General features: G+C 40.5%; 1 protein-coding gene across 1 annotated transcript in view; it reads left to right on the top strand.

The window, feature by feature from the left end:
* The first annotated feature begins 3,191 nt into the window (after window positions 1-3,191).
* The window catches only part of Smc3 (structural maintenance of chromosomes 3), a 40,129-nt gene continuing 17,314 nt past the window's right edge, over window positions 3,192-26,006 (top strand). Inside the window, exons 1-12 of the mRNA XM_059256516.1 lie at window positions 3,192-3,353; window positions 4,257-4,332; window positions 13,300-13,338; window positions 14,830-14,897; window positions 18,686-18,757; window positions 19,101-19,180; window positions 19,407-19,485; window positions 21,797-21,914; window positions 23,057-23,232; window positions 23,776-23,856; window positions 24,416-24,580; window positions 24,813-24,934. Coding sequence (XP_059112499.1) covers window positions 3,339-3,353; window positions 4,257-4,332; window positions 13,300-13,338; window positions 14,830-14,897; window positions 18,686-18,757; window positions 19,101-19,180; window positions 19,407-19,485; window positions 21,797-21,914; window positions 23,057-23,232; window positions 23,776-23,856; window positions 24,416-24,580; window positions 24,813-24,934 — 1,091 coding nt within the window. The 5' untranslated portion in view covers window positions 3,192-3,338. The remainder of the gene's footprint in view (window positions 3,354-4,256; window positions 4,333-13,299; window positions 13,339-14,829; window positions 14,898-18,685; window positions 18,758-19,100; window positions 19,181-19,406; window positions 19,486-21,796; window positions 21,915-23,056; window positions 23,233-23,775; window positions 23,857-24,415; window positions 24,581-24,812; window positions 24,935-26,006) is intronic.

Here is a 26,006-nt window from a genome sequence, read left to right as displayed (position 1 = left end):
AGTTCTGGGGTTACAGATGTGTGCCACTAGGCTAGTCCACGCAGTGCTGGGGAAGGGGCCGAGGACTTCTAAAGTGGCAATCCACGGAAGTCTTGGATCAGGACTTATTTATTAAAGGATGAATAGATATAACACAGGGATACAGAACGAAGTGGTGCCGCTACCTTTCGTCCACCAGGGGAGATGGGGAAAGGTCCAGACCAGGTCACCGAGCAGTGTGTGGAGGTCAGGAAGCCTTCCACTATCCAAGAAAGTGCACGAGTCTCCTCCTCAATTCTTATCTGGCCATGTACCCAGAGAAGACCATGCCCATAGGGCTAATTGCCCCAATACCATTGGCTAAACGGATAGAATTCCCACAATGCTTCCCCTTTTTTGTCTAATTAAGAAGGTTCTAATCTTAATATAAAACTATATATAATAAGAATAATTATCAAGTATTGTCCAGAAGAAAGAAAAGGTAATAAACAAAAATGTAACTATAACCGACAAGAACAACATCAAGCAAGAAATACATTCTTGATGTCCAGACCACAGGTAGTTGGCAAATTACAGAGATTACTCCAGTAGTTGTCCTATCCTGACGAGTCTAAGTCTTGTACCTAATGTGCATATAGCTAAGATTCAAGAGGACTATAACTGTAATTATCCAGTCTTCAACTCCATTGAAGACCTGAGAAGGAAAGTAATACTACCCGAGTAAGCACAAAGTGCAAACAAGAGACTTTGGAAAAATTCAAGGAATGACAGAGACAGTTGGCTGCCTGGACAGTCAATGTTTTCCTGCAATGTTGGGGCATCCAACTTCGGCTATAGGCCTCAAATATCTGACAGAAATATTTTCAGAAGCAAGAAAATTTGAAGGACTGTCCTACCCCATCTTGGCAAGGTTCAGCAGTAGCTTTTCCTTGTGTCCTGCTTGTCTGGAATGGACAGCTTGCTTACTGTTAGCAGCCAAGGCAAGGGCAGTTTTTTGCCCAATAGGCCAGTTTTGCCAAGAAGAAAACAAACTCCATATGGAGTGTCATTGGTGCCGACATCCTCTCGGGAGTAGATAGGTGCTGCCAGAATTCTAAGTTATTAAAACATTTAAATGCCATATTCTCTAGGCTATGAAGTGTTTGGAGATTACCTATCTTTGTGGAAGATATCTCTACACACCTAGAAAACCTAACTAACATAACTATAAGTATGACAAACATGGATGACTATTAACCTGTAGTTCTTAATAACCTATATAGCTTAAAGACTAAAGCTTCACATCATGAAAATAAACAATCTGTAAACAGATGTACAGTATAGGGACAGTGACCTCAAAATTGTGACAATATACAAAAATATCTTAACCAGAGATAGAAATATATAGTGCAATATGCCAAAAATAACCTTAATTGGCATCAATATACAAAATATTCTAAACAGAAGTAGAAACATATATACAGTATGACAAAAATATTTTTACATTTGTATCAATACACAAAAAATATTTTAAACAGACGTAGAAACATATATACAATACAACAAAAATAATTTTGAATTTGTACAGCAGACTTCCTAAATCACCAGCCCTCATCCCTAGGAATTGAAGGCTTAGAACTCTGTTCATGAAAATACCTAAAACCTCACATTAATCCCCAAGGGAAACTTTTAAATAGAACCATTTCCTTTTTGTTGTTGTTTTTTTTTTGTTTTTTGTTTTTTTTTTTTTGGTTTTTCGAGACAGGGTTTCTCTGTGTAGCTTTGCGCCTTTCCTGGGACTCACTTGGTAGCCCAGGCTGACCTCGAACTCACAGAGATTCGCCTGGCTCTGCCTCCCGAGTGCTGGGATTAAAGGCGTGTGCCACCACCGCCCGGCCGTTTCCTTTTTTAAAACAAATTTTTTCTTTCTTTTTCTCAAACTTTGGGTCGAATTTGGCCAATGTTTCAGATAGATTCCCAGTGGAGCACAAGACAAGACTGGCAGTTCAGTCTAGAAATTAGGAGGGTGAGAACTGCCTCAGGCAGCAGGAACGGAGACCAGTCCAGAACTATACGTCCTACATTGATAAGATAGTGAACATTAGTTGGATGTGGTGGTACACTCCTTTAATGCCAGCACTCGGGAGGCAGAGGCAGGTGGATCTCTGAGTTCAAGACCAGCCTGCTCTACAGAGGGAGTTTCAGGAAAGCCTAGGACCGAAAGATCCTATGCATTTAAGGATTGCTCCCAGTACCTTCTACATTGCTTTGTGGCATTGTACAAGCCTTTCTAGACTTGGAGATGTTATGGCTCACGGGATATTACCATATTATTATTATTATTATTATTATTATTATTATTATTATTATTATTATTATTTCGAGACAGAGTTTCTGTGTAATAGCCCCAGATGTCTTGAAACTCACTTTGTAGACCAGGCTGGCCTCGAACTCAGAGATCCGCCTACCTCTGCCTCCCGAGCGCTGGGATTAAAGGTATTTTTGTGCCACCACACCTGGCACATCATTAAATTTTAAGCCTGATGTGGTGGTGCGGGCACATCTATTATCTCAGCACTTACAAGGGGAAGGATAAAGATAACCAGTTCAAGGCCATCCTCCGCTACAAGGTGAATTCAAGGCCAGCCCTAGAGCTGGCCCCGAAAAACAAGACAAAAACAATCTCCCTGATCAAACACAAAACCTTCCAATTTTCTAGCATCCTCCAGTCCTCTCGGAGCTGCCCGGAGGCTCAGAACCAGCAGGAGGCGCTCTAAGGTAACGAAGAGAATAATGGATCCGCGGAGATTCCGAGCACCGAATTCCAGCGGCCTCAATGAGACCTACATTCAAGTCAGGCGCTAGCCCCATAGGCCACCCTTATTAAGCCGCCGGGCGACCGCGTGACCCCTGGCGCGCTCGGCGATTGGCTCCGCTCGGCTCACTCTAGGCTTTGGCGCCGAGCAGGCCCCGCCCCCCGTGAGCGCGACCACAGTCCGCGCGTACGGAGGTGGTTCGGGCCAGCCTTCCCGGCAAGGCCCCTCCGAGCCGGGCCCCCAGCTAGTTCTCAGCCAGCCGTACGATCGGCGCCAGGTTATCACATGAAACCGGCCAGGGAGGGCCGCGGGAGAGGGATCTTCCCGACGCGGCAGAGCGGGGCTGGCCCCGACTCCCCCTGCGATCTGTGGCGATTCCGGAGTGGTTCCGCCCGACCGCGGGCTCCGCCTCCGCGGCAGCCGCCATTTTGTCTGGCCTCAGGAGAGCGAGCGGGAGCGAGCGGAGCCCGGTGGGAGGGGGCTCGCCTGCGGCTCTCCGGTCTCCGCGGCCGCGCTGTGGTTCTGCTGAGGTGAAGCCTTCTCCCTGCCGGGGCTCGCGGAGCCATGTACATCAAGCAGGTAGGGGCTGGCGTCCTTCGTCCTCACGGGCCGCGAGAGGCGGGGTGTCCCGGCGCGACCCGCGGGTGGGTCCGCGCCGGCCGGGCAGGGGGGAGGGTGGGGGAGCGGGTCCCGGGCCGGCCGAGGGTCCCGCTGCAGCCGGAGCCTCCCCTCAGGGCGCGGGGCGGAGGAGCGCCGGGGGCGGAGGAGCGCCGGGGGCGGCGGCTGGCGTGCAGAGGCCCGGCCTTCTCGGGCGCCGCGGGCTGCGAGCTGGTGAGGGGCTGCGGCGGGCCGCGTCCCTCTGCAGGGACGGCGGGGCTCAGGCCGCCGCGTGGGAAGGCGGCCTCGGGGCCCGGGTGCGCCGAAGGCTGTCACCACCGCGCCTTTGCCGGCCTTCCCCGAGAAGGGCGGACCCTCGTTGCAGAACGTGTCGCGCCTGATCACTCAGTTGTTTACTTCTGTCAAAATGGTCTTCCCGCGCAGCAGTCCGCCGCAGGGCTGAGCCCGTGCGCACACGTCAGGCCATGTTCTTCTGCAGGACGTGTCAGACTCTGAGCACCTCCTCCCCCCTTTTTCCCCAACATTGACCCCTCGGGCTGGTCTGACTGAAAGATGCCCCCTCTGGGCTTGGAGTCAGGCAGGCTGGGACCCCCTCGCCGGCTTGCTACACCTTTAGGTAGCGCTGCAGAGTTCGCTGTTGCAGGTTATTCTGTACACCTCCTAAGTTTGAGGGCTTCTCCCCCGTCAACACTGCACCAGCCGTGGCTGCAGATAATCGGAAGGGCTTTAGCGGATCGTTAACGTGCGTGCTCCAAAGCGAAATGGAATGTTTCTGTCTTGCCTTAAATAAGAAGCGAGAAATGGAAAGAATGTTGCCATGGAAGTTCTTCTGTGCGGGTTCTGAAGGCTGTCTTTTTTTACTAGGTGATTATCCAGGGGTTCCGAAGTTACCGAGATCAAACAATTGTAGATCCCTTCAGTTCAAAACATAATGTTATTGGTAAGTGTTCTTGGTTTTAATGTCAGATTGAGAATTGATAGACAAGTGTACTCTGTCTCTAGGCCTAAGACGGAAATGTCTTTGAACATTAAGCATTTCTCTATGAAATTTCTTTCTCTTTTCTGCACCGATGAATTGCGTATTTTATAGAATAAAGTGCTTAGGTCACTTAGTCAGAGGTAAATCATTTTGGGGGCTGGTGGTGTAGACTCAGTAGAAGTGCTTGCCAAGCATGTGTGGGGATGTTGATTGAGAGCCTTTTATGTGTGAGAGGGTGTTTTTAAAGCTTTGAGTTGTGTTGACTGGGAGTTAGCCGTTTGACCTGCTTTGTTCCGTTCAAGTGCTCACTATTGCTTTCTTTGAAAGGTGGCTTAGGCTCAGGTTGTCCTCAGTCATTCCCTTTCCAATTTCTTTGTGAACATGAGTTTTCATGGTAGACCCAAGTAGACATCATTCCTGTCTTATAAGGCTTTGGAAAGATTAAGAGAAGGTATGTGGTTGTTGTCATTAACAGTGCTTAGCTATTAAGATTTTTGTTTGTTTAAAGTCTCTATTTTGCTGTTAGAGCTGTTAACACATTCTGCTGAATTTTTAAAGGATGGATGAAATAGTGCTTTTAGACATCAGAAACAGATTGTAGTATTGACAGTTTGGCTATTACAGGAGCCTCATTGCAGTTTGCTAGTTTGGTGGCTTAGACAGTTCTGGAGGATAGAAGTCTGTGTGTGTGGTACAAGCATGATTGAGTTCTGATGAGGCCTCATTTCTGCCCAGTTGACAGCTAACATATACCTCAGGACCTCATCCAACCTTAGTCACCTCCTAATTCAGTCTATGGGATAGCTGAGGTTTGCATGCAGAATCAGTTGAAGGGAAATGATGAATGCCAGTGTTCATAGAAGGTCTTTAGAGAGTCAGACATTGTGTAAAATAATAAAGGAAAGCCAGGTGTGGCCCAGATGTGGTTCCAGCTACTTAGGAGGCTAAAATGAGAGGATTGCTTGAGTTCAGGGATTCAAGACCAACCCAGTTAGTATAGCAGGACCTTGATATTGAATAAGTAAAAACAAAAATTGGAGAGTAGGCTTTTTCTGCCCTCGGTACATGAGCTGCAACCCTTTGTGGGAATAGAGGAAACTGTTTTGTGTTCTAGCTACAGAAGAGTATTAATTGAATCAATATGCTGTGGAAGTAGCGAGATTGTACTAACATTTTGTTGCATTTTGATTACAGGAGCTTTCAGATGTTTGCCAGTCTGAAAATATTTAGAAATGGGGAAAAAGAAACATTACTAGATTTTACATTATTTCTTTTACTTCTAAGGTGAAAAACACCTTAATGTTTCAGTTATATGGTTTTGTAGGTGATCTGTGAGATAGTGGTCCTTATCTAGAATTGTGTGTCTTACGGTCTGTTAAATATCTTTGTTTTAGTTGCTATCAGCTTTGCTCAAAACATTACAGTTTCTTTTGAGAGGAAAATAAGAATTCTTTAATGTTTTAACTGAGATGTACTTAAAGTGGTTTTATTGGTACTTTTTTTTTTTTTTTTTTTGGTTTTTCGAGACAGGGTTTCTCTGTATAGCTTTGCGCCTTTCCTGGAACTCACTTTGGAGACCAGGCTGGCCTCGAACTCACAGAGATCCGCCTGGCTCTGCCTCCCGAGTGCTGGGATTAAAGGCGTGCGCCACCACCGCCCGGCTGGTACTTTGTTTTTAAATTAAAAAGATACTTTAATGTGAGAAAAATGAAAAGTTGTTATGTGAATAAAGTAGAAAATAATTATGTAATAAAATTGACTTTTAAAATAGTTAGGATCTAGAGAGATGACTCAGCAGTTAAGATCACTTGTGAAGGACCCATTTGGTTCCCAGCATCCAAGTGATGGTTTACAACCATCCATAACTCCAGTTTGAGGCACCAGGCACACACACACATGATGTACATTCATACATGCAGGTAAAATAAATGATGAAATAAGTAAATCTTTTAAAAAAAAAAAAAGCTAATACTAGCATCCCACTTTTGTTTAATGATTTTGATTAAAAAAAAAAAGATTTGAAAGCAAGTATCTCTTGTGCTGATGTTTGAATCTGTGATAGTCCAAATACCATTTACCTTGCATCTCCTTGTCCTCAGTCTTCAGATATAACCAAGTACCCAGTGAAGGTTAATTAGAAGGAAAAAAGTTGCCCTTCTTAGCCCGTACAAACACTTTTTTCTTGTCATTGTTCCCTAAAGCAGTATAGTATGACGGTTATATAGCATTTCCTGGCAGATTACAACAAAAGGATCAGAGTTTTAATCTCTTATTTAACCATAGCATTGGATATATAAATAATCCAGAGAGGACCTGTGTGTTTGTATGTATATGTTATCACATTTTATTGAAGGGATTCGAGTATACTCAGATTTTGGTATCTGTGGCTGGAGAGGAGAGCTCTCTTAGAATCAATCCCCTATGGATATTATGGATGATTTGTATATACTTTTTAGGGTCCCTTCTGCCAGCCTTTTAATAAGAAGTATCTGTTACTAAATTAATTTTTCTTTCTTTCTTTCTTTCTTTCTTTCTTTCTTTCTTTCTTCCTTTCTCTCTTTCTTTCTTTCTTTCTTTCTTTCTTTCTTTCTTTCTTTCTTTCTTTCTTTCATTTTGAGGCAGAGCTGCACTGTATAGCACAAGCTTGGCCTTAAATTTTTGATTTTCTTGCCTCAGCCTCCCATGTTCTGCTCCATAATCGTTAATAGGAAAAACTGGGGGCTGGTGTGATGGCTCAGTTGTTAGGAGTATTTGCTGCTATTCCAGAGAACCTGAATTGGATTGCCAACACCCACATCAGGAGGCTGACAACCACCTGTAATCCAGCTTCAGGGGATCTTTTGACTTCCTTGTGCATGCATGCACGCACGCACGCATACACATACCTGGCACATAGATACACATAAATAAATGTTAAATGAGAAAAACTTGTCTTAACCCTGATTTTTCTTGAAGACAGAAAAGGCAGGCTTTAATGGAAGGTGCAATCTAAGGGCAACAGTGATGTGGAGAAGCTGATACCAACCTTTTCTTTGATTTAATTTTTTTTTTCTGTTGCTGTGATAATACTATGACCAAGGCAACTTCTAGAAAGAGTTTATTTGGGATGTACAGTTTCAGAGGGCTAGAGTCCATGACCATGGTGGTGAGAAGCATGGCTACGGCAGGCATGGGACAGGGACAGTAGCTGAGTCCTCACACCTTGATATACAAGCACAAGGCAGAGAGCTAAGTGGGAATGGCACTCTCTGGGCTTTGGAAACCTCAAAGCCTGTCCCCCTGTAACATACTTCCTCCAACAAGGCCTCACTTCCTAATCCTTCCCAAACAGTTCCACCAACTGGAGACCATTCTCATTCGAACTACCACAATGTGTATGATTGTTTTGCCTGCATTTGTGTCAGTCTGCTGTGTTCATGCTTTATGCCTACAAAGTCAGAAATCTCCTGAAATTGGAGTTAAGACATGGTTGTGAACCACCATGTGGGTGCTAAGAAGTGAACCCAGGTCCTCTGTAATAACAACAAGGGCTCTTAACAACTGAGCCATCTCTCCAGCCCATGGTCTCAGTTTTTTAAAGAAGACACATTTGGTTTGTTGTCATGTTGAATAATTTCCAAACAGATTTTCTGGACCTGCTATGCCTTGGAAAGGTCAGAAGAGAGAAGGCTGGAGAGGGATTTGTCTACCAGTGGCTGCCATTCATAGGTCATAGTTTACTACATCAGGCATTTATTCCTTCAGGCTTTTGGAATGTTTTGCTCTGCATACAAAACTGTGAAGGAATTGTGGAGTTACAGCTTCCTTTAGTTATCCACAGGCCTGGCTTGAATGTATCTCTGGAATAGGCTGAAACAACCTATTGGTTGTTTCCCAGTTGGGAGCCTATAGAAACTGTCGACTTCAGGATTCCATAAGTGTGTAGACTTATTTAAGCTTTATTAAATGGAAACGGGTTCTTCTTTCAACATGTTGACAATCTGCTATTTTTTCACCCAGAATAAAAGTTTGTTTTTGTTACTTGAGGCAGGGTTGTTTTTTTTTTTTTTTTTTTAACTTTGTATTCCTGGCTGGCCTGGAAGTCCCCTCTCTAGATCAGGTTGGCCTCAAACTTGGCTGTAATACTGCTTCTGCCTTTTAAGTGTTAGGATTATAGATGTGTATCACCATACCCAGCTAGAATAATTTTATTTTTCATATAGTCATGTGTAGCCCAGTCTGACATCAAACTTCAAGGTCCTGCTGCCTCAGTGCTGGAGACTGATCTGATCTGAAACTTACTGCAATCCTCCTTTCTCTGCCTTCTGAGCACTAGAACTACAGGAATGTGCCACTGTGCCTAGCTCAGCATAGCTCTTGAATGTCTTTCCTTTATTAAATATCTAGCATCCTTTAAGATTTTAGTGTTTTATTCTATGGATAGGAATAATCTTTATAGAGATACTTAATTTTTTTCCAGTTATTAATGAATTGTGACTTATTTTTAAGGTGTGTGTGTATTTTTTTTTGTGTGTATGTGTATGTATATGTGTGTGTGTGCACGCGTGCAGAAGCCATTAGAGTTCCCTGCAGCTGGAGTTAGAGGTGGTTGTGAGCCACCTGATGTGGGTGCTAGGAAACGAACTTGGGTCCTCTACAGGAGCACTGTGCTCTTAACCATCTCTCTAGCTTCAATTGTCATTTTAAGTACTTACACTTACTTGATGATCTTTTCAGCTTTTATTTAGGAATAATTTTGACGTCACAGAAAAATTTCCCAATGGGAATGAATGCCTAGTTTCAATCATTGTACTTTTTTCTCCTTATACTTTTTAAACCCCACACCAGGTATGTGCATTTTTTTGCCTCTCACTTCAATGGGTACTTTGCAAGATAGGGATATTCTTGTAGTCATTATCTTAAATAAGCTTAATGATATCATTCTCCACAGGTTTTTAGTTTTTTTAATAGACCTAGAAGTGTTCTTTACAGGAACCCCCCCCCCCCCATACAAGATCTAGTTTATTATTAACTATTAGGTTTAATTGTCATGTTTCTTTAAGAGCCTTTAATCTGGAACACTTCAACAACCTTCATTTTTTTCAAAATTTATTTGACAATTTCATACATGTATATAATGAGTTTTCACAAAACCCCCATTTCCCTTACCCTTGCTCCCACCACAAACTGAAGCCCTGCTTCCTGACAAGCCCTCTCCTACCTATTTTTCTTTTCTGATCCATTGAATTTAATTATGGTTGCTTACAGAAGTATGAGTCTGGGGCTATTTAGTTATTTATTGGAGCCTGGCAACTTATCAGTGGCTGTACCACTGAAGAAAATGACACTTTGTCCTCAGTACACATTAATTACCTCAGTGAGTGATGGGGACTCATGAGCTTGTTAGCCAACTGTGATGAAGTGATGCTGGGTCTAATCTTGTGCGGGTGATCATAGCTGCAGTGAATTGATGACTAGTGGCCATGTCATGTCTATATGACATGCTTCCACAGCACTCCTTCCCATCCTCTCTGGCTTTTGCATTGTTTCTGCCTCTTCTTCTGTGATGTTCCCCGAGCCTTGAAGGATGATAGAGTTGATCCTTTTAGGGACGAGCGCTTCATAGTCTCTGCTCTTTAGCTAATTGTGAGTTACTGCGTTAACCACTGCCCTTTATAGAACGAAGCTTCTCTGAAGAAGTCTGAGAGCAGCACTAATCTACGGGCGCAAACGTAATGTTTAGTAGGCAGTTTTATACCGTGCCCATTTAGGGGCTGAAGAAATGGCCCAGCAATTAAGGGCACTGACTGCTCCTTCAGATGACCCTGGTCCTAGCAACCACATGGCAGTTAACGACTGTCCGTAACTTGAGTTCCAGAGAATCTGATGCCCTTTTCTGAACCCCACAGACACCAGGTATGCATGTAGTACCCAGATATACTTGCAGTCAAAATACCCATACACATAAAAACAAAACCAAAAAACTGTCATGTCCATTTAGCAGAACTATAGTAGATTCTTCCCTGGGGCCTGAGACTACCTCAACCACAGGCTTTTGTCTAAGTTTACAGTCCCAGACCTAAAGTTTCCACCTGTGGAGGGAGCCTCGCATCCAGCCAGAGAGCTGTTGGTTACTCTACAGTAGTCACGCCACTCTTACACCACTGGGCATATCTTACCAGACAGGTCGGTCATTATTGTAGATTATGAGGCCCACAGCTGGGTTAGGACCGTTGATGACTTTTCTCCCTCAACATCTGCTGTAGTACTTGGCAGCACTATGAAACTTATCCAGTCGAAAGGAAACTTCCAGCTCAGATACAACTTGATTTCTCATTGTCTTGCAACCCGAGTATGTGGTGTCTTCAGCAGTAGCATCTTACAATATGTTTGTAGTGGGCAACCAGTTATATTGGCAGTAGCCTGTAATGTTAGGGGGACTTGGGGCTTCCCTGATCAACAGCTTGTATCCTATATTTGGTACTAGAGTTTTCTTTTAATAACATTTGGCTACTGGGAGGTAGGAGCATTATCCATCCATGGAAGGTGTTTTCTATTTAATTTTACTTATTTACTTATAATTTATTTGGTTATGAGATAGTGCCTTGCTGTGTTGCCCAGACTACTATTAACTGGAAATCCCCATCCTTTAGCCTTCCGAGTGTTTAGATTACAGGTGTGTACCACTGTGCTTGGTATTTTTTGTCTTTTATAATGTTACTTCTGAAAAGTACTATAGTGTCCTGTGTTCTCACAGTATCATTTTTGGAGACAGGAAGTCAGTTTACCACTTACTGGTGCTGTTGATACACTGTTAACTAGTCAGGGTCATAGCCAATGTTTTCACTACCTTGGGTTTTTTTTTTTTCTCCCCCCCCCCCCCCCCCCGTAATATGGGGAGATACTTTTGGACCATGAAACTACTCTATTTTTAAATTTATTTTATTTTATTCTATGTATATGGATATTTTGCCTGCATGTCTGTAACACGTGCATGCATGGTGACTGGAGATTAGAAGAAAGTATCAGATTCCATGGAACTGGAGTTACAGACAGATGTGGGTGTTTGGAACTGAATTCAGGACCTCTGGAAGAGGAGCCAGTGCTTTTAAAAATTGCCTTTATGCTTAGCATTTATAGATGAGTTTTGCCTTTAGTCTGATAGTTACAAAATGATTTTTCTATTTCTAGTATTCTTTGCTTTTTATCACTTGACAGTAGGTGCTTCCCTCTAAGCAAGAGATCTCCTTATTTTTCTTACTATTACTGGTATAAACTAATGGATTATTCCTTCTACTAATCATCAAGGTGGCAGTTAGGTACTCATATTTCCTAGGATTTGGCCCGTGAAAGCCAAATGTGTGGAATTTCTGACATTCAAATTCAGGTAGTGAAAAAGTGCCTTACAGAGCTGGAGAGGTAACTCAGCAGTTAAGAGCACATTCTGCTTTTGTAGAGAACCAGTCTTCAGTTCCTAGCACTCTTTGCTCAAACTTGTTGTCGAGAGTACGCACACACAAGATATCTGCTGGGTGTGGTGGCACACTCTCAGGGGAGGCAAAGACAGGTGGATCTCTGTGAGTTATGAGGCCAGCCTGGTCTACAAAGCAAGACCCAGGACAGCCAGGGCTACACAGGGAAACCCTGTCTCGAAGAAAAAAAAAGTGAAGTATCTTTTAAAAACATGCCTTATAGCGGGCATGGTGATGCACAACTTTATTCCCTGAACTGAGAGGCAGAGGCAGGAGGATCTCTTTGAGTTTGAGACCAGCCAAACAAAACAAAACACACACAAAAGAAGTGCCTTATAATTGTCTCCACTTTTGTGATTTCATTAGGCTGCACCAGTGTGTAGGGTTGATCATAAGTAGATAGCATGAGACGGTTAACAATATGTGAATCCAAATTGTTAAAAATATCATGTATAATTTACATACAATTTTTCATGCATTTTTATGTTACCAATGTCAGGTAGCATTACTCCCATTTAAACTGTTAGGGGAGAGATCAAAAGAATCAACTCTCTGAGGGGTAGCTTAGTGGGTAAAGTGCTTGCTCTGCAGGCATGAGAGTGGAGTTCAGATTTCAGTACACATAGAAGTGGGGCCTGTCAGTGTGGGTCTGTGACCTTAACACTGGGGCTAGAGTTCAGCTGTATGGGGCTGGTAGCCAGTCAGGCTAGCTGAAATGGTGAGTTCCAGGTTCAGTGAGAGGCCACCTCAAAAATTAGGATGAGCAAGAGAGGAAGACACCTGTGTTGACTTTTGTCTTCCGTGTGTGCATGGGTGTACACAAACACAACACACACTGAAAACTAACAAAAAGAAAAACTTTACAGTCAGGTGTGGTAGTGCATGCCTATAATCTCAGCACTTGGAAAGCTGAGGCAGCAGGATTACAAAATTAAAAGCTAGCCTGTACTACATAGTGAGTACCAGACCAACCAGGGCTGTGTAGGAAGACCTGGTTTCAAAACAGAACAAGCAAAAACTACCTAAAAATTATATAAAGATTAAATTTAGTAGGTAATTACTGCTCTGTTTCTTTCTTTTCTTTCTTTTTGGTTTTTTGAGACAGGGTTTCTCTGTGTGGTTTTGGTGCCTGTCCTGGATCTCGCTCTGTAGACCAGGCTGGCCTCAAACTCACACAGATCCAACTACCTCTGCCTCCTGAGTGCTGGGATTAAAGGCACAGTGTGCCCCTGCTGCCTGGCTCTGTTTCTTTTACCCACCACTTTTTAATGTCAATATTAAAATGTTAGGAAGTTGCATTTAAAATTTTAGAGGGCGGGGCAGACCTGGGAGGACTGGAAGGTGAATATGCTTGGGATTCATGATGTGAAATTCCCAAATTAAAAAAAAAATGTTATGGAAATTTTTTAAAATAGATTTAGTAATTTTAAATTGACTTTTTTATATGAACTAATCTGTACTTTTTGAAATTTTATAGTGGGCAGAAATGGATCTGGAAAAAGCAACTTTTTTTATGGTAAGTATAGATTTCTGGGTTTTAATTATATGAAGACTCAAGTGTCTTTCCATTCATTCATTCATATATATATTTTATATATATATATATATATATATATATATATGCATTAGTGTTTTGCTGTGGGTGTTGGGTCCCTGGAACTGGAGTTACAGACAGTTGTGAGCTGCCATATGGGTGCTGGGAATCGAACTGGAGTCCTCTGGAAGAGCAGTCAGTGCTCTTAACTGCTGAGCCATCTCTCCAGCCCTCAATTGTCTTTAATAGTTTATTAAAATGATTGATTTCTGAGATTATATCTGCACGAAACCTAAGAAGTCATACATAGTTGTGGTTTAGTGTAGCGGGTTAGCGTATGTGGGTCTGAATTGTCTGTCTTCGGTCTGGCTTTGTGAGAAAGCAGAAACACTTGTTCAGTGTATATCTTGGATGGATTCTGAGAAGGGTAGAGCAGTGTAGTAAAAATACTGATACCTGTTTGAAGCTGATAAAAATGTATTAAGAATAACATGCCTTTAACAAGTCCTTTGAGGAGGAAAAAAAAATCAATGGAGTTGGACTATATAAGGAGGGGTTAAAAATGTTAGCTTAGTTAATAATGCTTGTGAAACAGGGTTTAGTAGGAGTAAAGGTTCTGTCCCTTTACACATGTTCCTGAAGGATACTGAAAGTCCTGTAATGGTTGTAATTTGGTGATGGTCAGAGAGCAGATTGAAGTAAAGCATGCATCTCAGATCCCAGGGAAAGGAGGACAGTGCGAATCCACCCATCCCAGGTGAGGGTGAGTTGCAGCCAGTCTGTCAAAGCGCATAACATCATACATGAGTGTTCCTCCCTCATGTTCTTACACTGATGGTATTTTAGAGATCTCTTGGGTAGATCTGGACCAGAATAGCTAAAATAACCGTATCTTGGACAGTGAGTGGTCCATCGGTTAGGTATTTTGTATGGAATGTAGGGCTAGTTCTCACAAAAGTGTGGTATAAACAGTGCAGTAGGAGCTGGGAATTTGAAACAGTTCCCTGTATTTCTTAGTTCACAGAAATGGGTTCAGCTTTAGGAGTACATCATTGTACTGTTACTAGACAAGAGGACTTTTTTTAAGGTAATTAAAACCTTGTGTAGCCTGTTTATGTAGTTTGTTATTCTATAGTGCATGGCTTTATAGTGTTGACCTAATTAATTAGCATAGTATATACTTTTATTAGGGAGTTGACCTACCTTCTGCTTCTCTCGTTCTTTTTTTTTTTTTTGATACTTGAGTGTCTTTTTATATTTCAGTGAAAGCTTAGTTTCTTGATAATATCATCCTCCCTACCAGATTAGTCTGATATACTGGAAAATTGTCTGCAGTCATTTTGTTTATATGTGAAACAGTTTATCTGCAATGTCTATTACCTGATACGTTACATTCTGTTAAGATACAGGGTTATGAATAAGCTGTAAATCCTCCTTTGGAATGTACTAATAGCCTTATTTTTGTGTTTTTAGCCATTCAGTTTGTTCTCAGTGATGAATTCAGTCATCTTCGCCCGGAGCAGCGATTGGCTTTGTTGCATGTGAGTGAGACACTTTAAGACATTCATTGTTAAGTATTTTTAAGCATACATTGTCAATTCTTGCTTTGAAAAAAAATTGCTGGGCATGACAGCTCACTTTGTAATTGCAGCTCTTGAAAGATACAGGATTGCCTTGAGTTTGAGGCCACCCAAGGCTTTCATAGTTCCAAGCCAGCTTGAGCTACAGTGTAAGATCCTGTTTTTAAAAAGGGAGTTGGGGGAGGAAGGACTGGAAAGATAGTTCAATAGTTAAGAGCACTGGCTGCTCTTCCAGGGGTCTTGGCTCTATTTCTAGCACCCACATGGTGGCTCACAAATGTCTGTATCTCCTTCTGGCCTCTGGGCACCAGGCATACACACGGTGTGTGATGCATATGTAGGTAAAACACCTGTACATGCAAAGTAAAGATAAATACATCTTTTTAAAAAAGTTCAAGTTACAAATCCTTTGTGAGCATGATGTAGTATTAATTCCTTAAGTGTGCTAGTCTCTTATAAAATTTATTGTACATCAGTGCCAGATAAATAATAATAATGCCTAATATTATATATATAATATTAATATATATAATATATTTTTTTTTCCTCCTCAGATAAATAAATATGCCTAATAATTTCATAATAGTTAGAAGAAAGTTATATACATTCCTTTCATGTGAACTTTTTCAGATTTTGTTTTTTAAAAATATTGTGTGTGTGAATGTGGGTACATGTGCCAAGTTGTATGTATTATTAAGGTCGGAGGACTTTGGGGAGTTGGTTTCCCTTCTTGTGGGTTCCTAAGAGAACTCAGGTCAACAAGCTTGTATAGCAAGCACTCTTTTTTTTGGTGACCCATCTTGCCAGCCCTTCTTTGTTGCTTTTTGAGACCGTTTTCACTTGGTTGCTCAGGTTGGCTTCATACTTGTAATTCTCTTACCTTCGCCTCCCACGTGCTGGAATTAGAGGTGTGAACCACCATTCCTGGCTTTATAAGTTTTTTTTTTTTAATTTTTATTTGTGTGTATGTGTGTACATGTGCCTGTGCCTGCCTGCTTCTCTGTTATGTGTATCAAATGAGTGCAGGTTGCTTGAGAAACTAGAGAGGGCATTGGATTCGTTGAAACTGGAATTTCAGGTGATTATAAGCCACCCTGTGTGGGTGCTGGGAACTGAACCTAGGTCCTCCGCAAGAACAGTAGGTGTTCTTAACCACTGATCTATTTCTTCAGCCCATTTATGTTTCTGTAAGACTGTTGGTTCTGTAGACAGGTTTGCTGAGGACAAAGAAGAATTGCAGATTGGGGAGCCTTAAGATACACAGCTGGAAGTTGAGGGCATAGAGAAATTACCATTGCGAACCTAATGAAGTTCATATTTGTATTAGTACCTCTTCTTTTCAATGTGGAAAACAGTATATTTAGGGCTAATGATGTAGTTCAGTGTAGAATGCTTGCCTGGCATGTTTGAGGTCATAGATTTGATTCCTGTAGTTGATTTTTTATTTTACTCTTTGCTCTTTGGGGACCCTCCACCCAGCTCCCAAATAAATAACACAGAGACTTATTTTTACTTATAAATGCCCAGCCTTATCTTGGCTTAATTCTAGCTAGTTTTTCTAACTTAAATTAACCTGTTTATCTTCTACATTTTGCCTCTAGGCTTTTTAACCTTTCTTATTCTATATGTCTTCCTTTCTTACTCCGTGGCTGGCTGTGTGGCTGGCCCCTGGCATCCTCTCTTTCTCTTTTTTTTTTTTTCTCCCCCCCCCCCCCCAGCTGAGGACCGAACCCAGGGCCTTGTGCTTGCTAGGCAAGTGCTCTACCACTGAGCTAAAATCCCCCCCCCCCCCCTTGTTTCCCTATTCTGCCCGCCAGCCCTGCCTATTCTCTTTCCTCTCTAGCTATTGGCCGTTCGGATCTGTTAGACCAATCGGGTGTTTTTTAGACAGGCAAAGTAACACAGCTTCACAGAGTTAAACAAATGCAACATAAAAGAATGCAACATATCTTTGCATCATTGAATAAATATTCTACAGCATAAACAAATGTAACACATTTTAAGCTAATATTCCTCATCAGATCCCCAGCACTACAAAACAAAACCTATAAGGAAAGTTGTTATGAATTTTACTAGGATAAGAAATTATAAATGGCTGTAATGAGACACCACAATTTAGCTTGTTTACATATTGTATATAATTAGTTTTAAGATCAGATAATAAGATTGCATGGTATATCTAAATGATGTTTTTTACATATAGGAAGTCCTTTTTAACCAATGATTTTTTTCCTTTTGTTTTGTGTTTGTAGCCCAGTAATCAAAACTGATACAGTATAGGACACTCGTTAGGCTTCTCAGATTGGCAGTAAAAGAACTAATCTTTTAGGTGGGGAGAGTGTGTTGGGGTAGGGTAAAAGGCCACATGTCAAGATGAGGTGTTTTCCTCAGTTGCTATCTGCATTATTTTTTTGAGGTGATGTCTCAGTGGGCTCCTAGGCGTCTTTCTCTGCCTTTGTTTCCTGCCCTCCAAATTCTGAGGTTACAGACATGGCTATTGTGCCCAGCTTTTATGTGAGTGCTGTTTATCCAGACTCAGGTCCTCATGCTAGCTTTGCCTGCACTTCCCCATTTCTGGAAAATAAGTAGTGATTTGATACAATGAATGAGCTGAGCTGAGGAGATATGATGGTAAGTTATCTGGACTTGGTGTGTAGTTGTGTCACAGAGTGGTCTGAATGTGGTACCTTAAATGTGTGTATTTCTGTTAGCAGATTTAAAATCTCAAACTATGCCTCATGTGTTTAAAAAATAGATTTTCATTAATCATCACACAATTTCTTAGGGTTCCTTTCCAGTATCAAGATGAGGCTACAAGAAAAGATCCTTAAGGTATATTACACATTAGCAAATTGGTAGAATTAGGTGACTTCAGGCTATTGTGCCCTAATAAAGTAGCCCCCAGAAAGTATGTCTGCAGTAGCGTTGTTTCTGTGATAAACTACCTAGCATGAACAACTTCAGGGCAGAAAGATTTATTTTGTTCATAGTTTCATAGTCCCTGGTTCTTGTTTCTATTGCTCAGCCGCATAATGAGTCAGAGCATCATGGGAGTGGGAATGTCTGACAGGTGCTACTCATCTCATGGTGGACGAGAAGCAGAGCTGGACATCGTGGCACACACCTTTAATCCCAGCACTTGGGAGGCAGAGACAACATGGATCTCTGAGTGGGAGGCCAGCCTAAGCCTCAAAAAATGAAGCAAAAAACAATGTCAGAGACCTGGGCCATAATACAGCCTCAAAGATAGATCCCTACTACACTACTTCTAGTTTGGCCCTGCCTCAAAAATAGTGGTCCCATGAAGGTCCAAAACTTCAGTATGAGTCTTTTGGTAGGAATACTTCAGATCCAAACCATAACAATATTTTGTTTTTATATTTTTCGTAGAGTTCTTATTCAGAATAAAAAATATTTAGTAAGGAAGTTTTGTCATTCTGATTTAATGCCTTTAGTATTTGGCACTCAGGATATGTACTAGTGTGGTAGACATTTTTCCTCCATTGAGTCATGCTTAGTATGCACTAAGCTTTGTGTGTGTTGTGGGGGGTTGCTTGTCTTGAGAAAGGGTCTTACTGTGTAGCCTAGGCTGATGTTGAACTAAAAGTCAATCTCCCACCTTAGTCTCTCGGGTGCTGAGATCACAGGTGTATACCAGCATGCCTATCTGTGCAGACTTTAAAATGATATTAAGTAATATAAAAATACCACTTAAGTTAAAAATCCCCCATTTTTTTTTCATGTTTTAGGAGGGTACAGGTCCTCGTGTTATTTCTGCTTTTGTGGAAATCATTTTTGACAATTCAGACAACCGGTTACCAGTAAGTGATAGTTAATTTCTTTTTAAAAATAATAATGTTGAGAATTTTATGCAATGGCTAATTCTTCAATGTTTAAAATTATAAGCACTGAAGATTTATAATTTAGTTCATGCTAAGGTAAATAAGTAGTTTGTCTATGGATTTTGTGTTTAAATTTTAATGACTACTCTAGTAAACAAAGGAGTATGTAAAGCAATTATAAGAAAAAATTTTCCTAAATATTCATAGTATCATCTTTAGAGAGATTGTTGTAATTCTAAAATAGTTGTGATCAAGGACTTTAAAATGAACTTATTTAAAAAGATGTCTACTTGACTATCTTTGGGCTTTTATTTTTTCTTAGATTGATAAAGAGGAAGTTTCACTTCGAAGAGTTATTGGTGCCAAAAAAGATCAGTATTTCCTAGATAAGAAGATGGTCACGTAAGCATTTGTCTTGATGTTTACAGTTTGTTCACTAAAAACACGAGATAAACTACCTCATATTCAACAATCAGTTGTCAGTATGAACATGCAGTCCCTGGTTTCTCTGAGAGAGGGTTCAGTTTCTAACCTGTAGTTCCTAATGCTAAGTAACTCAGCAGCTAATTTGCTTATTGTTAGTTGCTTTAAAATTATTTATCTTGAAATCTTCATTGTTTATTAACAGGAAAAATGATGTGATGAATCTCCTTGAAAGTGCTGGGTTTTCTCGAAGTAATCCCTATTACATTGTTAAACAAGGAAAGGTAAAACAGTTGTACGTCCTTTTTTGTAGAAATTATTTTTCTTGATATCGATTCCCCCTGAATGATTGAGTTTGATTTGTTGGTTCTAGTTGTTAAGTTGGAACAAAAAAACTAGTCATTACTATTTTATATTCATTGATGTATTTTGTGTTGAAGTTAATGTTTTTCGGGGCTATGAAGTACCAAGTATATTTGGGTATTTTTGTTTATTTGTTTTTGTAGAAAGCCCTGGCTGTCCCAGAAGTCAATATATAGACCAGTTTCTCTGGCGTCAAACTAGTTTTTTTTATGTAAAAGTGTAAGAATAACAATTTCTTTAATACAGTGGTAGTATTTTGATATCTAATGATTTGTATTAAGTGACATGCCATTTAGATTCTACCAGTATCTTTGTCTATTGAAACATACCATTCTTGTTATTTTTTTGTAACTTGAAATTTTAAAATTATTATTACATGTGCATGGTGTGAGGATCCATGGTGCTGTAACTTACATGTGGAGGTGAGAGTGTAGGGTCTAGAATCTAGCTCCTAGCCACTACCCAGAGTTCCTCAGAACTGTTTCTCAGGAGTGAGGGATGAAAGATTTCTATAATAATTTCACACACGGGCAAAATGTTCTTCACTCCGTTGTGCTGTGTATTGTTCCATCAGTAACAAGCTTCCAAGTTTATATATAGCAACTTGTTGGCAACAAGAAGGGCTGCAAGGTTATTTCTCAGTATCACAAGTATTCTTTGTAGATAGGATAAAAAGCACGTGTAACAGAAAACTTGTCAGCTTAATTGGCAGCCAGTCTCAGCTGCAGTTGTAAAAGTTGTGGCTTTTCTCTTCAAGGGGCAGCTACAAGATACAAAGGGGAGAAACTAAACCATAGAGAGATCTAAGGAAGAGGCAAAGAATATGTCCAGATATAATAATAATATCTTGACATGGTTAGTTGGTTAACAACCTTTTCTCTTAGTCACCTGAATCTCAGGACCTAAATATAAACAGTCTACTGAGCCTAAACTCTTGCATAAAAAAAGTATAGAAGTATATACAAAGTGTTAATTGCTTTTTGAATCAGAGTGGGGAGGTGTTGGTAAGGTAGGGCTAGTGGAGGAAGCTTAGGGCAATATAGGTCGCTATTAATCTTTGAAGGACTTTGGTATAACAAGGCCAGCTACCTGCAAATCCACCTTAGTGAAATCTGTGAAAGTTCTGTTTGTGATTTGTTCAGGACACTTTGTTTGGCCAAATTGCCCTGTCAGTAAGCCAAGGATAGAGAACAGGCTTCTAAGTTTCTCACCATAATGTGGAGAGCTTGTTTTATTTACCAGAAAAACATAGTGTAGAGAGAAGTCATCTTCCTGACCATCCACAAATATATTTGCCCATAAGATTGAGATGTAATCATGAGGTTACATGTATACATTTCATGAAAATGCATGGTAATGGGGAGAGAGAGATGGCTCAGTGGTTAAGAGTTCTGACTATTCTTGCAGTGTTCTTTGACAGTGGTATTCATCTTTTAGACAATTTATTATATTGCCTAAGGGGGAAAATGGTAGTATTTCATTTATAAGATAGTGATACTAGTAAAAGAGACTGGTAAATAAAGGAGTTAGAGAGATGTTGACTATGGGGGCTGGGAGAGAGCTCAGTTGGTGAGGTGCCTGCTGTGTAGGTAGGAACAGTGTCTAGTGATCCCCAGCACCCATGTGAAAAGCCCAGTGCAGTGGCTCACCTTTGTAATACCAGTGCTGGAGAGGTGGAGAGGATTCCCAGGGCTGTCTCAAACAAGGTGAACAGCTCTTAAAGAATAGACCTTTGACATCACAGGCATGTGTGCATATGTGCAGCTACATATACCTGAGTATGCACACAAAAGAGAAATGGTCTCTACTATATGTATGTTGGTTTAATCATAATCTGCTAAAAACTTACCACATGCAAATTTGTATTAAATGTTTCAGAGCCAAGCATAGTGGTGCATTTTAGTAATAGAGAACGGAGACAGGAGGATTGAACGTTTGAGGCCAGCTCCTAAGCTAAGCTACACAATGTAAGCAGTTCTTTAAAAGAGAGAGAGAGAGAGAGAGAGAGAGAGAGCGCGAGCGCGCGCGCCAGACGTGGTGTTGCATGCCTGTAATCCCAGCACTCAGAAAGCATAGGCAGGTGATAAGTTGGAGGCTGGGCTGGTCTATGTGATGAGTTCCAAGACAGCCAGGGCTACATAGATGGAACCTGTCTCAAGAAGCTGAACAATAAAGGAAAACCTAAAAATAGTCGTCAGTTGTTAATAATCATTATTTTTTCCGAAATTATAGATCAACCAAATGGCAACAGCACCAGATTCTCAGAGATTAAAGCTATTGAGAGAAGTAGCTGGTACTAGAGTATATGATGAACGTAAGGAAGAAAGCATCTCCCTAATGAAAGAAACAGGTAAAATAAACGTGTTCTACTTAATTTTTATTATCAATTATTTTCTCGTTGTGTTAATAATAGTTAAAAAGTGTTGTGTGGACTCAGAAATACACTATATGGTAATTTTCCTGCATTTTGAGTAGAGGGGAAATTAGTTTGAAGCAGTTTAAGGGTTGAGGTTTGTAGTACTTCATCTTTGAATGAAGAAGGACTATTGTTAGGTAATAGGGCCTTTGCAAGTCAACTAACTTTTGACTCTAGCTTCCTCAGAAGTGTTATCAATAAACTGCTATGCTTTTCCCTCCCTTACAGATACTGGAAAGTATCAGCTGTTACAAAGTTCTAAATAGTTCAGAAAAAAAGTAGATGTAGAATTTTTAACTTGAGGTCCTTACTAGTATATTTACTCTGGGAACCCTACTTTGTTATTTCAAATGCTATATTATATATATATTATATAATGGCTTAGAGACAGTTATAAGTTCAAAGTCAGTAAACTGACATGACTTTAGACTTGATTTCTCTGGTCCCAAGACTTCTGTCTGTAAACTCCTGTTGTAGATTATGGCATTTATCTTGTAGATTAAGGTAATGTCGGGGCTGGAGAGATGGCTCAGCGGTTAAGAGCACTGGCTGTTCTTCCAGAGGTCCTGAGTTCAATTCCCAGCACCCACATGGTGGCTCACAACCATCTGTAATGAGATCTGGTATCCTCTTCTGGCCTGCAGGCAGAACACTGTATACATAATAAATAAATCTTAAAAAAAAAAAGAAAGGTAATGTCATGACTGGATTATAGTAAGTGTTGATTATATAGTAGCAGCATGCAGCACCCTTAATGATAAAAACTGTGGATTAGTAATGCTGGTGGTAATTTCTTTTCTTTAATATTGTGTGACCAGCACACTAATGTGAAAAGAAAGTGTAAACTGGGATCCTTTGCCACATGTCAGAGTGACTGTTAGTGTGTAAATTTGTTCTCCAGTGCTTTTCGTTTTAAAAAAAAAATCAATCTTAATTGCCATTTTTACATCTTAGATTTCATTACCACATGATACCAAAAAAATAATGCTATACTTCTAGAAGGTAATTTTGATTTATATTTGACAAGTGATATTCAGCACCATCTTCTTTCCATTGTTTTGTTTTTCATTTTGAAGAGGGCAAACGGGAAAAAATCAATGAGTTGTTAAAATACATTGAAGAGCGGTTACATACTCTAGAAGAGGAAAAGGAAGAACTCGCCCAGTATCAGAAGTGGGATAAAATGAGGCGTGCCCTGGAGTACACCATTTACAACCAGGAGCTCAATGAGACTCGGGCCAAGCTGGACGAGGTAAGATGCGACCTTTACATCCAAGTTGTTGTGATTTATGATCATGATAACATCTCTGTATTTACCTTTTAGTGATTTTTAAATAGAAACTTTAAAATGAAAAACCTTTTTATTTGTGTGTTTGAGACAATTTTACTTTAAGACCCAGGCTAGTTGTGACTACTGAGTGTTGGATTTACAGGAATTAGCCTCTCTACCAGGCCAAAAAGTAATAGATTCATTGGTTACTGATTTCCTTTAGGTTACTGAAAAGGATGTGTTTAGAGCTCTCATTGTACCTAAAATACAGTGAATGATTATGTCAGACCAGATTTTTTTTTCACATTTTAGAATATATTTTATAAAATAATACTTATGATACTTTATACAAAAATTGATTTTAGATTATCCTTGTTTTCTATTTAAAGGAAAACATAAAAGAAATTTTCTTTGTAAAATTTTAAGTTAATTTTATGTTAGCTTTTTTTGGCATTTGGAAAATAATTTTATAAAGTGTTAGACATACAAAATGAGTTAGAAATAGTAAGTTGTTTTGTTTTTCAGCTTTCTGCTAAGCGAGAAACAAGTGGAGAGAAATCTAGACAATTAAGAGATGCCCAGCAGGATGCAAGAGATAAAATGGAGGTAAGATCATAAATAAGCTTCAGATCTATTATCTATCTATCTATCTATCTATCTATCTACCACCTATCTATCTATTTCTTTTTTTCAATACAGGGTTTCTCCGTGTAGTTTTGGTGCCTGTCCTGGATCTCGCTCTGTAGACCAGGCTGGCTCTGCCTTACAAGTGCTGGGATTAAAGGTGTGCGCCACCACTGCCCAGCTTATTTATATTTTCAACATTGCAAACTTTTTGTACTAGAGTTGTGGGATGGTGACTGTAAAAGGGAGGGACAGAGATTGGATATTGGAACTTAGTTGTTGGATTAAGTTTCAAGTGAAAGAACAAGATGGACCCAGCAAAGTGGTGTGTACGCTGCAAGCCAGCAGCCTGAGTTCCATCTCTGGAACTGATTCCAGAACAATGTCCTCTGACCCTCTCATGTGCTCTGAGGCATGTGCACCCTCACAGTGTGTGTGCATGCAGGTCCACGGATGTTTTGTAAAGAGATGTAGGTGGTTGGTGGTGTCGTGGTCCTTCCATTGTACTTGTGTTTCTGACCTATTTTCTCTTTCTGATTAGGATATTGAGCGCCAGGTTAGAGAACTGAAAACAAAAATTTCAGCTATGAAAGAAGAAAAAGAGCAGCTTAGTGCTGAGAGACAAGAACAGATTAAGCAAAGGACCAAGTTGGAACTTAAAGCCAAGGATTTACAAGATGAGCTGGCAGGCAATAGTGAACAGCGGGTAAGTTAATGAATAAAACTGTGTTGATAGAGACACACTATAGAAGATAACCTTTTCTGTGATGGTTGAGTTTCTACAAAAGAGTTGCCACATTTGATTTGTACTCAAGTATCAACTTATAAGTGCTCTTTTTATTAATAGTTTAGTTGTAGAATTGAGTTATTTTCATGAGGAAACATTTTTTGCTGATGTATAAATTAAGCAGATTGCATTTTACTTGCTTTATTTACAGAAACGTTTATTAAAAGAAAGGCAGAAGCTGCTTGAAAAAATAGAAGAAAAACAGAAAGAACTGGCAGAGACAGAACCTAAATTCAACAGCGTAAAAGAAAAAGAAGAGCGAGGAATTGCTAGGTCTGAGAATTTTCACCAACCATTAACCTTGCTGTGTAGTTGTTACCAGTGATCTCTGGGTGGTTCCAGGTTCTTGGTGCCTTGTTCGAAGAATTGGGAAAGATGCTCACACAAAAGAAAACAACCACTAGTTTTATTTAGAGCAAAGCAGAAATACCCATTTGAACACAAACAGGTAGTTGTCAAGAGGTTGCTAAGAGGAGTAACTTCCATTGCAGCTCAATGCAGGTAGGGGTCCCAGGTTGCCAACAGGTTGCTAGGTATACTGTTAGGAGAGGGCTGTGTGCATAGCCCAAGCCAAGTGGAGCCCATGTTGGTAAGCTCCTATATTTGCCTGCCTGAGTTCCTCTATAGAACCTACATATCTGTATGTTAAGAAGGTACTAGCATAATAAAGGCAAAAATCATAGACCACTTCATATAAGCTATTTTAGTGATTACTGTGAGCCATGTGGTTTTTGTTTTTATTTTTGTTTTTGAGGTTGGATCTCACTTTATAAGGCTAGTTTCTATGTGCCATCATACCCATGGTGCTTTTGTACCTATAAGGTCTAGAGTACTACTACTCAAAAGCCCTAGGAGGTTGGACATGCCTTTTCTTTTTGGAAGACAGTCTCACTTTAGAGCTCTAGCTAGCCTTGAACTCAGGTCTATCTGCCTCTGCCTCCTCAGTGCTGGGATTAAAGGCATGCACCATCATGCCCAGCTTCACTCTTTATTGTGTGTGTGGTCTGCCATGGAGCATGTGGCAGTCAGAAGACAATTTAAATTGGTTTTCTCTGTCATGTGAGTTGTGGGATGGAGCTGATGTTCAGGTTTGTTATTAAGAGTCTCTTCCCACTCAGCCATCTCTTGCTGGCTGCTAGCATCTACTTTAAACTAAAAAAAAAAAAAAAAAAAAAAAAAAAAAATCCCCTGAGGTTCTGAGAGGTTTTGTTTTTTGTTTTTGAATGACTGATCCTCCTGACCTGCTTAGAAAGGGCTGGAATTACAGGCATCTGCACTGTGTGTGCAACACCACACCCAGTATTTATACAGGTGCTAGGGATGAACCCAGGGTTTGCATGTTAGG

Source organism: Peromyscus eremicus, chromosome 1 (genome assembly GCF_949786415.1).
Source record: "Peromyscus eremicus chromosome 1, PerEre_H2_v1, whole genome shotgun sequence".
NCBI classification, from domain to species: Eukaryota; Metazoa; Chordata; class Mammalia; order Rodentia; family Cricetidae; genus Peromyscus; species Peromyscus eremicus.
The sequence above is the reverse complement of the archived record's forward strand: the minus strand, read 5'-3'. Positions and strand labels throughout refer to the sequence as shown.